Source organism: Falco cherrug, chromosome 6 (assembly GCF_023634085.1).
Source record: "Falco cherrug isolate bFalChe1 chromosome 6, bFalChe1.pri, whole genome shotgun sequence".
Lineage (NCBI taxonomy): Eukaryota > Metazoa > Chordata > Aves > Falconiformes > Falconidae > Falco > Falco cherrug.
In genome coordinates this window covers 53,651,095-53,663,871 of record NC_073702.1, presented here as the reverse complement: position 1 = coordinate 53,663,871, position 12,777 = coordinate 53,651,095, and the positions used below count along the sequence as shown (strand labels likewise).

General features: G+C 42.2%; 1 protein-coding gene across 1 annotated transcript; it reads right to left on the bottom strand.

Annotated features, from left to right (window-relative positions):
* Positions 1–1,210: 1,210 nt before the first annotated feature.
* ALDH8A1 (aldehyde dehydrogenase 8 family member A1) lies at positions 1,211–12,328 on the bottom strand. Its single transcript, XM_005432824.4, has 7 exons — positions 12,069–12,328; positions 7,955–8,102; positions 7,410–7,565; positions 5,866–6,015; positions 4,992–5,248; positions 4,026–4,187; positions 1,211–2,580 (listed from the first exon to the last, which is right to left on the bottom strand). The coding sequence occupies exons 1-7, from the start codon at positions 12,204–12,206 to the stop codon at positions 2,128–2,130; spliced, it is 1,464 nt and encodes a 487-aa protein (XP_005432881.2). The 5' UTR covers positions 12,207–12,328; the 3' UTR covers positions 1,211–2,127.
* Positions 12,329–12,777: the final 449 nt, after the last annotated feature.

The following is a 12,777-nucleotide window of genomic DNA, read 5'->3' as shown; positions in this document are numbered from 1 at the left end:
CCCAAATTAATTAAGCATTCCACAGCTTTTGGGCTCTTCTGCTCTACCAAATAGGATTTCTTAAAAAAAAAAAAAAAAAAAAATTTCCAATAGGCACTGATACAGCTATTGGTTCCCCTCCAAGCAAAATGATTGACTGGGGGACTAAAACCACCAGAGCAGGGTTCTGCTGCCACCACACGGTCACGGACAGACCTAGGCATTGTTTTAGAATACCACGAAATGCTTGTGCTTCAGAACACATCAGTTCACCGAGGCTATCACTTTTATGTATTTCCTTAGCTCATGCCCAGCTGGGGGTACTTGTATATCAGATGACCAAGGTCCCTGCCTGCCTGGAAGGTCTGCCCTGCCACCAGGCTGGATCCAGGTTCACCACACACTTGGGCCTCAGCTCTGAGGTAAAAATTACTTTCAAAAAGTCTTCTGAAAGAGAACCAGGTTTTCAACCAACTTGGGACATATGCAGCAAATGCTTCTGGAAGTGGGGGTGGACTCATCCCCTACGCTAAGGCCTTTAAAGCAGTTCCTGGCACAACTTCGGCAAAGTGAGGACACCACCACGACTATTTACTGCAGTACTCCCCCCACCAAAGAGCACTTAAGAAAGACTGCCTTTCTGCAGCTGGAATTTAAAACACCATGTTGGCATTTTTATTTTTACTAAGCAAAGTGGAAATCCAGTGTTAGCTTGGCCAAACTCTGGAGAGAAAAAGATAAATCCATTCTGGAAAATATACTCTTGAATAGTACGCTATGCAAAAAAATCTATCTTAAATAGAAATATCAAAATAAAGGTATGGATTAGTATTCAAGACCTAGAAACTGGTATTACAGCCCTGCATGTCATAGCTCCACATTGCTAAAAATGTTATAAAGCATACAAAAAATAAAATTGTCTTTTCTATTAACCCCAGATCTCTCTATATATTTTCTTTCTGTTGTGATTAGGAGCAGCAGGGCAGTTTGCTACTCTATTCTTTCACGTCTCATTAGTAATAATTTTTCATCAGGGTTTTTTTTGTATTTTAGAGGTGCCCTTTTTTTTCCAACAGCCCTGAAAAACACATGCCAGTAACTCATAAGCTCTTCTTAGAATACAGGCATTTATGAAATTACATGGAGCTTTGTTTACTGTCAAATTCAGCTCAAAACTTGAAAAACAAGTCATGAAGGGCTACTGTAAAAATTCAATAGCAACATAGCCATCTCAGGGGGGAAACATGTATCCAACTTTATTTCTGTTTCTGCAGAATGCAAACAAGTTTGTGAGATATCGGATTAAAAAAATTCCCGTTGTAAACAAATGAGGAAAGGTCACCAGTGTTTTTACATCTTGGTGACAAACATTTCCAACAGTCAGCTCTCCTAGGAGTCACTTCCAGTCTTTAGTAATGAAGAATAACACTGTCTGATGGAGCCAAATCTTTGTGCGGGGATGTGAAAAACACCATCAGTGAGGCCTAGAAGTGACAAAAAGCGGTAATTTGAAAATAGCTAAGAGAACAAGTCTCAGGATGATTCAGCTGCATACCATAAAGCAGGTTATAATTAAAATTTTTATTGTCTCCGTGTATCACGAGAATTTCACGACCCCATGGTTTAACACCACATAGTAGATTAAAAGTACTGCCTCAGGCTTTTAGCATGCTGCAGCAGTCTGGTATCAGTGAAGTGCAATATGGATTGGTATGTGGACCATACTGTTCATAGTGGAAACAGCCTGATTTCCGTTACAGTATCAGCCTCACAATGTGCTTGCCGCTTTGTCCATCAAGGTAATTCACCCACTGCAGGTACAGTCATATATCATCCTTTCTCCAATCTGCCTTAGAGGGAGAGATTTTTGCACAGGAATACTAAAAAAGCTTTAGGATCCGTGAGAGAAGCAAGTCATCTGGCTTAGGATGGGTTGATTGTGGAGTCCACACTGATCTTCCTATGCAAGATGAAAGGCTGCATTCAACATTAGCCTTGGGGATGACTCTTTTCAGCTGTCATCAGTATTACTTGACCAAAGTTCAAGAAAAAGATGGCCACAATAGCAACCTGTGTTCTAGAAAGCCACTTTTGGTAACACAGATTACTGCCATTTATTTTACTCCAGAATACTTCCATTGACGTATGTCAGTGCTTTATTGTGATGGTTTTGACCTCAGTGAAGAACTCATAGGAGTCCTTTGCTCCCTCCCTTCCTATGCCTGAGGCTTTCATCCCACCAAATGGCAAGTTCAGATCTCTAATAAGCCAGCAGTTGGTCCACACCAATCCAGACTGCAGTCTTCGTGCCACCCGGTGAACGCGTCCCACGTTGCTGGACCACACAGTGGCTGCCAAGCCATATTTCACGCTGTTGGCTCTTTTGATCACTTCTTCTTCTGTGTCAAATGCTACCACGCATGTCACAGGACCAAAGATCTCTTCTTGCATGCAACAAGATTCATCCTTGACTTCAGCAATAACCGTGGGCAACATGAAATAGCCTTTCTGGTTGCCAGCTGGGAGAGCCAAGGAATCCACTCCCTCTCCGCAGAGGACTCTGGCTCCTTCAGCCTGGGCTTTCTTCACATAGTTCCTTACCTGGGGAAGCAGCAGGAAAACGTCACTGCTGAAGAACACCGAATCTGAGAGTCCACCTCACAAGCCTGGACACATCATCAGGAGCCCCTGAATATCTCCAACTGTATCATGCTGCCTTTACTTCCCTTCTAACAACAGAGGGTTATTCCCTAGTTTTTCGTTACATTTCTGTAAAAGTAAGACTAGGTGTTTCTTGCTGTAAAACAACTGTTCTCTCTCTCCAAACATTTATTAGCTTAGCAGGTAACACCAGTGGCCCTCCTCACTAAATATCCGCAAAAGGGTAGAGCCCCTGATGAAAACACAAGCTGTCCCAGAGCCTCCCTCCATCCTTCCTGGAGCTTGGGCAGTTTGCCATATATTCCATGCCATGGTTCATCCATTTACTCCAAGGGATCAGTAATATCTTCCTACCTCGCAGGCAGGCTTGTTAAATGTTTACATGCCACTAGGATGATGAAGCCATCAATGCTATAGAAAATCTCATCAATAAATAATTAAAGTTGTTTCCATGGCTGCTGCTATCCTATGCTACCTTGAACAGATAGGACATGCTTTTAATCTGCTGCTGTTCTGAAACAGTTGCTTGGTTCCTCTCTCTATGGAAACATCAGGGAGATACCCATTGGGCTTCTTTCTCTTCTTTCAACCACCTTAGTAGGTTAGACTCGGAAGTTTTCTGTGGTGCCACAGACTGAGGATCTCGGGAAGTGGGTATTTCTACCACCCCACTTCATAACAGCCCTGGAGAGCCTGCTGAGGCACCAGGAAACATGACAAAGGTCTGGCTTTCTCTCTCATGCTGCGGTTTCAGTCTGCTTCTTGCTTATACCGATTGTGTCAGATAGTGCTGGGGATACAAACACCTGCTCTCCTGAACTCTGCCTGACACCGTAAAATTCATTTCATGTAAGCCACTAAAGCAGACTATGTCTTAGTGGTGCATCATCTCAGCTGCCCTCCACACATGCAATTCCAAATTACTGCAAGCAGTCCTAGGAAGCCGTGTCTTGCACTCTCCAGGATTTGATGGTGATATAAAAATAAATAAATAATTATCTTGTTAACTAACTTATTAGGCAAATAAGTGATCTTAGCAAATGGAATATTAAAATCTATGAAAATGTTGCTAAGCTCCAAGATTGGTTAGTATTCAGATTCATTATTTAGAATTCACCATTCTGAATTATTTCAAACAGGAAGAAATATTTTTTGTAATTTAAAATTATTTTCCCTATGGAGCTGATTTTTCCAGAGGAATCACATGATCCCAGTCCACAGGCAACAGAAACCTTATCTAAAAGATACCTTATTATGGCTTTGAATTGTCATTTCTCAGAGCTAATCTTGGAGAGGACATGGTCCTTTTCTATATACCTCTGAAATCACCCTTTATAGCCCTCTAAATGATGAGATGTGATCACATAAGGTCCACATAACATCACCTTTTCTAGATGTTCTTTACTTATTAGCGCTCCTATGTCGACTGTAGGATCTGAGGGGTTGCCAGCCTTCCACTTCTTAGCCTCTGCCACAAACCTCTTCAAAAACTCACTGTATATGCCCCTCTGAACAAAGATTCTGGATGTACAGAGACAGATCTCACCCTACAGAAAAGAAACAAACAAGAAAAAAATTTTAGTTCATTATACTATTGATGAGTACTGGGAATCACATCCCAGAATGAGACTTGTGTCCCTGCATCCTCAGGAGTGCAAACTACATTCACCAACACTGAAAAGTAGTTTTTTTTTCCCAGATTAAAAGGGAAAAAGAGAAGAAAAAGACAAAACAACAGTATCAGATTGTGCAGTCACTTCCTAACGCAAGTAAATACAATTTTTCATTGATTACCTGTTTTCCTCTCCAACATTTTTCATAGGAAATGTGATTTCCAACTCTGAATGCTCTCTGTCTTCATTTCCTGGTATTCCCTTTCTGACACCAAGCTATTTTTCTGAACATTTGTCCTGATACAGTTTCCTGGCTTTGGTGATCTGTCCTGAGGGCGTTGATGAGGGAAGATCATTGGAAGAATTTTGGGGGAAGTCTCCTAACTTAATTCCAGAAAATCAGCAAGCTTCCCACCTACTTGCAGGGTAGGATTTAAAGCAGCTGCTTCCTGGAGGGATAAGTAATATATCTATTTTGAGAGGGATAATGACATCTTGTTATCTTCTGATGGAGAATGCAAAGAGCCCTTTTTTATTTTGTTTCCCTGCTTGTGGAATAATGAAGCATTTCTCATATTTTTGTACTTAGGATTTGCTCACAACACAGAATGTTGAAACAGACCTTGACAATTTAGGATTTGGTATTAGCAGAGATATGTGCACGTGCGCACACACACTTCTCAGACACATGCACAGCTGTTGCAAGCGGGGTTTGTACACTACAGCAGCGGGAGGCACCTGGTTGGCAAAGCTGGACCTCAGGGTTGTGGGGATGCACTGGCTCAAGTCGGCATCATTGAAGACAATCGCGGGGTTTTTGCCTCCCAGTTCCAGCGAAAGCCGTTTGCAGTGCGGAGCACTTCTCTCCATGATCCGCTGGGCCGTCAGCGTGCTTCCCGTGAAGGAGATCAGAGGCACGTCAGGGTGGCAGACAAGGGCTTCTCCTGCCTTGGCGCCCGTTCCAAATACCACATTCACCACCCCGTGAGGCACCCCTGATGGGAAGAAAGGCACACAGTTCTCCTACGCTTTCCCTTGCTCAGCTGGTTTCAGCTCACCGTGTCTTGCCACTGAAGTTAGAACATCACCTCGGGTGACAAAGACTGACCCTTAACTTTCATAGTAGCTGAAATGCATGATCTTAAACAGCTCCGCGGGCCATGAGTTAAATGATAACATTAATTCTGCTGATCAGTCAAGCTTGCCTGATACCCATCAACAGAGATTCAGTTTTCAGTCATTCAGGGAAGCAGCATTTGTCCTCCCGGTTTCTCTTAAAAACGCATCAAATGCAGCCACAACACAACCGCCGAGAGCTGATTCTCACCCTCTTATGCTCTCATGGTTCCTCTGTTGGCACCACAGACTTAGGACATCCTTAAGTGGAGTGCAGAAAGAGGAAAGAAGGCCCATGAAGACTTTTCCACTATCTTCTCATGAAAAAAATGGGCAATAGCTGGGGTGGGGAGATGGGATAGCATGAGGACAGGGAGAACTTTTTGTTCTCTGGTGCAGCCAGTCTTTGAGCACATTCTGATATCTGCAACAAAAAATGGTGCACAGACAAGCATTTCTACCTCGTTCCCCCTCCCTAGAACACTACAGGATTTACCTGCTTTCTCCAAGAGTTTGCACATCATCCAGGCTGTGACAGATGTCATCTCACTTGGCTTGGCAACCACAGTATTTCCACATGCAATGGCAGGAGCTATTTTCCAGGTCAACAAATACAGTGGCAAATTCCAAGGACTGATTAAACCAGCTACAATACAAACCCACAAAAGACAGGAGTTTAGTTTACCAGGATATAAAATTTATTTCTCTGATCTCAAACAGTTATACACCAGTTCAGATTTATGATGGGAATCTGGCTACGGCCTTTGCTTCCTGACAACTGTACAATAAATTTGCAGCTAGAAACATTTCTCACAGACAAATAACTTTAAAAGATTTGTGCAAATGATCCTAAAAGACGATCAGCCAAAGTCTCTGAATAAGTTCTGCTACTTCTTCAGGGCAGCATCTTATATTCACAGGAAGCTTTTCAGTGTTTTCTAGAAACATTAATGCAAGGTTAGTCATAACAATTATTTACCTCAGCCAGTCTGTGATAATATTCTTTGATAGCAAACAGCAAAGTAATGTGTTAGCTGAGATCACTCTTGCTTTCTGTTGTCTTTAGAGCTTTTTCCCCCCCAATTTTAATATTAAAAAGAACACACATAAAATATAGCACACATTTTCCTGATAAATTTCAGCCTAAGTAAGGAGTGCCAAAGTTTATCAGTGTAAAAGCTGCTGTTTCCACAATTTACTCAATTTTTTCAGTAAGCACTTTTGGGAATACTTTACATACTTATAGGAAATGGTGAAAAACCGTCTGTAATCATTAGGCGTGACTGCTCAAAAAAGCCACAGGATTTCTCACTGTTTGATGGAGCAGATGCAGCAAGTGACTTTTCCTTATGACAGTTTTTACCAGAAGCACTCACGTTCTCCACTGTTCAAGAACACTTTTAAATGGGTTCTCTAGGTTAGCCAATCCTATGTTTTAAATAATTCAAGCGTGAACATAGAACATTCATATATATTTAGATCAATACCTAATAATGGCATCAGGATGCCATCACTCGTCAGTTTAGCACGGCCACTTTATTTCTGAAACATTAGCAGCATCTAGTGGCTTCGTTCAGCCATTTCCCAGCTCAAAGCGGTTCAGCCACCCACATGCACTCCAGTCACAGGCTGGTATGTCAGGTTGCAAACTACTCCTCCTTCCCCAAAGGTGAGGAGGACCCAGCTCTCCCGGCAGAAGCAGCAGCTCAGTGCTGCTGAGCATCTCACTGACCCACAGCAGTAACACATACTTGCCAACATGGACACACACGTGCATGCCCACATGGTCACCCAACGTGCAAAACACAAGACAGATTTTGAGGATAAGAGCTACCAAGTTAAAACAGATGTTTTTTAAGGCATTATTTTTACCATGAAGTAGAATAATTGATTTTAGATAAAGTTGCTCATGCTTTAGCAGACCAGTCGTGTTTAGCACCTGATCCAGAAACAATAAACGCTTTTGAAAAATGCTCTTTCTTTGTTGAGCCACTGCTGAGGATCGAAGCCAAGCTTATCAGCATTTCAGGAGCACCATACCAACTCCCACAGGTGTCCTTGAGGTGTAATGCACACAGCCTATGGTTGACATCTCAGTGCATTCTGTCACATGATGAAGGACGGAAGAGGCAAAGAATCTGAAGTTGTACACGGCCCGAGGGATGTCCACTGTTCTAGCAAATGTAATAGTTTTTCCTGAAACAAAACCAAGCACAATGCTGTGTTATCATGGGCAGAAACAGTTGCTCTGTTTGCTCTTCTCTGAAAGCTGATTTGCATGTTTTTTGGGAAATGTCTTTTGTCCTGCACCCAAGTAATCCCGAGCACAGTGCAACCATAGCCAACAGCAGCAGTTCCCCTGTGGTATTGCATTCCGAATAACTAACAACTGAAGTCAAACTCAGCAATTCTGAAAAGCAAGAACACTCCAGGAATCCAAAATCAGTAGCTTCTGCAAAGGTCATGCACACATCAACTCCAATTTGCTCCAACAGTTCATGCCATGCTAAAAATTTAGATCATATCCACCATTTCAATATTCGGCAAGACACAGTGTATTTGAGATCAACAGTTCCAATTTTTACCCTGATCCTTTGACTCTGCTTGTGCAAATGCTTCCAGGTCATGTTCGATCAGGTCTGCCATTTTGTTCAGGATCTGAGATCTCTCCAATGGACTTTTTGAGGACCAAATTGGGAAGGCATCTTTGGCAGCTTTGACAGCAGCTTCCACCTAAAAAAGCAGAAGAGGGATGGTGAGGCTAACAATCTAGATCACACTGTTGGGAAGACTGCATCTCTTCAGAGTTTTGACTATTTTATCTTCCCAGGACACTTTCCCATAACTCAGGAGGTGTTGTTGAAATGAGTATCCAGAAAAGAAACAGTTGCTGTAAGTCTTGCTTTTCTCCAGCAACTTGTGGGCAACCCTCCAGGCCTGCAGGAAACGCCAGACCAGTCAACTAGCAGCAGCAAGTGCCCCTGGCTGAACCCATGTAGAACCTTGTTTCTCCTGGAGGAAAGTGCAAGAATCTCCCAGAACAAACGCATCCTCAGTCGAAACATCCACAGTCCTTGCAACACAGGGCTTCAGCCACACCGAGCAATGATGAAATTAAGGGGCTGCGGAAGGAACAGACTGCATGCCCTGCTAGCCTTAGATTTCCTCTTTCCTTTCCACCGGCTTGTGCAAGCAAGGATTAAGAATATGTGTACAGAACAGACAGTCAAGCCTTACCTGATCACAGCTAGAAACTCATTAGTGCCCTCACAGAAAAAGAAAGAAGTTCCTTCCTAAACTCTTGGGGTTTAGTCTGTTCTCTCATCAGATACCTAATGAAATCCACAGATATAAAAGATAATTATATGTTTTTACATAGATGCATACCAGTCTTGTCACTATTTTGCCTGAGATGTACATAACTGCTGCATGGTCCTTCAGCCTGACCTGTCTGAATAGTGGCAGATTACCAGCACTTTCTGAAGCAGGCTGGGCCTCAAAGGATTGCAGTTCCCCAGGAAGCTTTCTCTCCCACCAGTCATTTCCTCTGGGCTGTTAAATGGAAGGTACCTGCATCTATTGATTTATAAGCAGTTTCTTCCAGATGTTTACCAGTCTCTCAGATTACTAGAGAGGGTTATCAGCATCCTTCCATATTTTAATTAACTGCCCTATTTCCCAATTTTTGCTTCCTACGTATCACATCTTTATTGCTTCCAGTGACTAACACATGCATCAAGGTGGGCTTTTAGCCAAAGCTGTCTTAACTGGTTTCCCACAATTTTTGCTCATTAATTTCTTCAGCTTTTGGAAATCTGCCAGAGTCAGTAACTAGGAGGACACTGGTCTAACATCTATCAGATGATTCTGATCTCTCTTAACATTGCCATGTTGCTGGTTCCCATGCAGTCACTGAAGGCTCCTTTCTACCAATTCCACAAAACCGAGTTCCAAATTTGTTTCTTCAGAGTGTGATGAGTGCTATAAAACCCATCACAAAATATTTTATGGACACTCCGATGATGCTTTACTAATGAAGGTGCAAAAGTTGAAACGGGTGAAAAAGCCTCCCTGCCAAGCACATCAGAATTTATGGTCTTCCTAAAAATAAGGACCAGAGTTTGAGGGCCAGAACAATATTAGTACAGAGGCCAAGGCTGGAAACAAATCAAATCACCAAGATCACGTGGATCACTGGCTAAGCTCAGAAACCTAGACTCTACTCTTACAACTGTAGTTCAACAACCTACTGCTCAGATGCCAACGGTGGCAGGCTGTCAGCTACCCCACAGCTGGAGCAAGGTCAAAACAGGCCTGGGAAAGGGGAACTACAGCATCTTGAGTGAGTCAGGTGCAGATGGCACACTACCCTGAAAAGGTTCACCCTCTGTGAAACCCTACCACCTTTACTAATCAACTTGTTCTTCCACCCTCCTATCATTAGGTGCCATTGTGGTGCTGCTTTTCATCTGTCCTCTCCTCTGTGGCCTTTTCTACTGGGTGCTTTGCGTTTCAAGAGAGGGCTAATGTGAAGTTAAGGCTATCTGCATTTCTAACCCTCCAAGTACATTTATAAGAAAGAAAAAAAAGTTGCATTTTCACAGATAGCAGAAGAGAAAAAGGAAGGAATGAAGTGGCAGTAGATTAATAAAAAGCAAGAGGGCAAAAAAGGAGAGATTTGTTCAGAAGTAAGACAGTTACTTAGTTTGACTAGCAAAAAGCAGCAAAGAAAGCTGAGCCACAAAGAAAACATGCCTAAGAATTCAACTATGAACTCGTGTGTCTGAAACGCTTCCTTCTGCTTTCCTCTCCTGCACAAGACAAACACCAAGAAAGAACACACAATCAAGACCTATCATAAAAGATTGATACTAAAATACTCAAAACTGCCCTCAGGACATGATGTTTGCTTTCCAGGGGATGATGCCAGCAACAAGGTTCTTTAAAGAGAGATTTATTTCTTTTTAAAGGAGATATTAACCAGGACTAATTAGACCTGTCTTTTGGAGATACAGGGCACCTGCTCAGCTTGCTTTGGTGTTGCTACTTGGAATTTAAGACATCTAGCTGGGGGACTAATTAACCCATGAATAAAAACATTCCGCAGAAACTGGCTGAAATGGCCATTGCAGCTGTTAAGCAGGTGTTAAATTCCAGGGTCAGCGACAGATTCACTGTGTCTCTCTTCTGCCTTCTCACTTTCCACTAAAACTAACCAAGAAAAAATCCAGCTGGACACTGAGCCTTGCTAGAAACCAGCATCCTGAGTTCTTGAGCTCTTCATTGAACTTGGGTCTAGATGTGTATTTTGATATCTCTAGGTATGTCTAAATAATATGTGATTGCATTTTTCCCCTGCAGCATATTCCATCAGTCACAGGCAGATACCAGCACTGCAGAGCCCAACCTCCTTGCATAGTTCTCTAAAGGCAGGAGTAAAGCAGCCACTGACTTTACAGGTGTTTAAACTGGGTTCCTGCTGCTATACACAACCGCTAGCTAACTGGAAAGGCTGAAAAGAGGAAAGCCATTGCTCTTCAGCATATTTGACCTGTATCTCCAGAATGGCCAGCAACCTACTTTTGTTAAGATGTTCTAGCATCCTCACATCTCTTATTTTGCAAATTTTGCAAAAAGATTTGCACCTGCACATCAAAGAGAAGTCTCTTGAGGCATAATTAGGGTTGGAATGAACCTACACAGATGTATTCTAGCAAACTCAACCTGTTACTGTTTAACTCTTGGTCATCAGCATCTAGCAAATATTTACCCAGTTGAAACTACAGTGCAAAGGTTTCTGCTGAGAAAAGCATAGAAAAAAGATGTCCACAGGACTGAAATACAAGTGAACAGCTACATACTGCAGCAGTTTATTTTAAAAAATGTTTTGAAAGTACTGTACACTTCTTGTCAATATTTTCCAAGACCTTGGCATTATTCTAGGTTTTCCAGTTGTCTCTCTCTTCAATAAGCCTTAAACACTACGCTGAACACATACTTGTAGGTCCCTTACCAAGTAGCATCAATGAAACTGCAGATCCCCAGATGAACGTCACATTGCCCATACACACCTGAGGATGTATAGGGTGCCAGGAAATATTCATCCCACTAGAGAGCACAGAACTAGGAAGCATTACATTGATGCAGAGGACAGGCTACGTTTTAAGGAAATGTACACTCATCACAGCCACTTCATCACCTCCGCTTAATATCCAACTGCTAATACCAAAAATCCTTTTAAATGACAACTGCAAATCATCAAGATACTAAGGGAAAATACATTCAGTTGTATATAGTACCTCTAAGCTTATTTACAGAAGAGATCAATAATCCTTTTTCTCTCTTACAAATATTTTATACTTACAGCCAGTCTGAGCACTATTGTTAATTTACGTACAAGACATCTCCCACATGAGCTGAAGCTGCTCCACTGAAGTTCCTGAAGCTTTGTTGAGCTACAGCAGCCCAGCATGCAGCCTGTAAGTTTTTAACAGCAGAGTGCAAAAAAGTAACAGTATTCACTGCTGCAGCAATAGGGTACAGGACAGCATGCTACAATACAATCAAGAACTTACTCATTTAAGCATTAAAGGCTTCAGGTTTTTTTCTGTTCTCTCACCTTCAGCCTTTCCCACTCAAAATACTAACGTTGAGTGCATTTAATGTTTTCTCTTATTTGTACATTTGGATAGTACTCACCTCTGCTTTGCCACTATCTGGCACCCTGCAATAGACATCTCCAGTTGATGGATTATAGGAGTCTATGTAGGAGGAACAAGGAACAAATTTGCCACCTATAAAGTTTTCCAGCACTAGGAGACTCTTTGAGTGAGCCATTGTTAGCCGCTTGCTTCATCCGTGATTTTTTTCTGCATGGCATCAGTTTAGATAAGTAGGTCTGTATATATTTGCACAGCGAGTCTGAACTCCTCCCCCTCTCTCAGCCTTCCCTGCACCGCTCGCCTGTGAGTGGGAACAAACCCCTGGTAACACCAGCAAAAAAGAGGAAAGAGGCTAAAAATTACTATTTCTGTGACACTTGGATCTTTTCTAGGAGTTGAGGCAGGGAGGCAGGTTCAGCTCAGTTGTTAGAAAACAGCTCCTCTCTGCCTATAGGAAACAAAGTACTGAAGAAGGGGAGAAGAATGGTTTGACAGGGAAATTTCTCCCTACAGCAGTTTTTCAAGTCTAGACAGTTTACAGTCTAAAGACATTTTGCAAAATCTACACAAAATAATTCAAGAACAAAACACCCAGCCAGGGACCTGCTCCTTACTGACAGCAGACAGAAAAACTTGGACTACCATGTCTGCAACTCATGCTCAGCTTTGTCATCATCAGTACTTTTCCTTGTAATCCCCAAAACAATGCTGCTACCAAAACAAACGTTTTTTTAAACTTAAGAAAC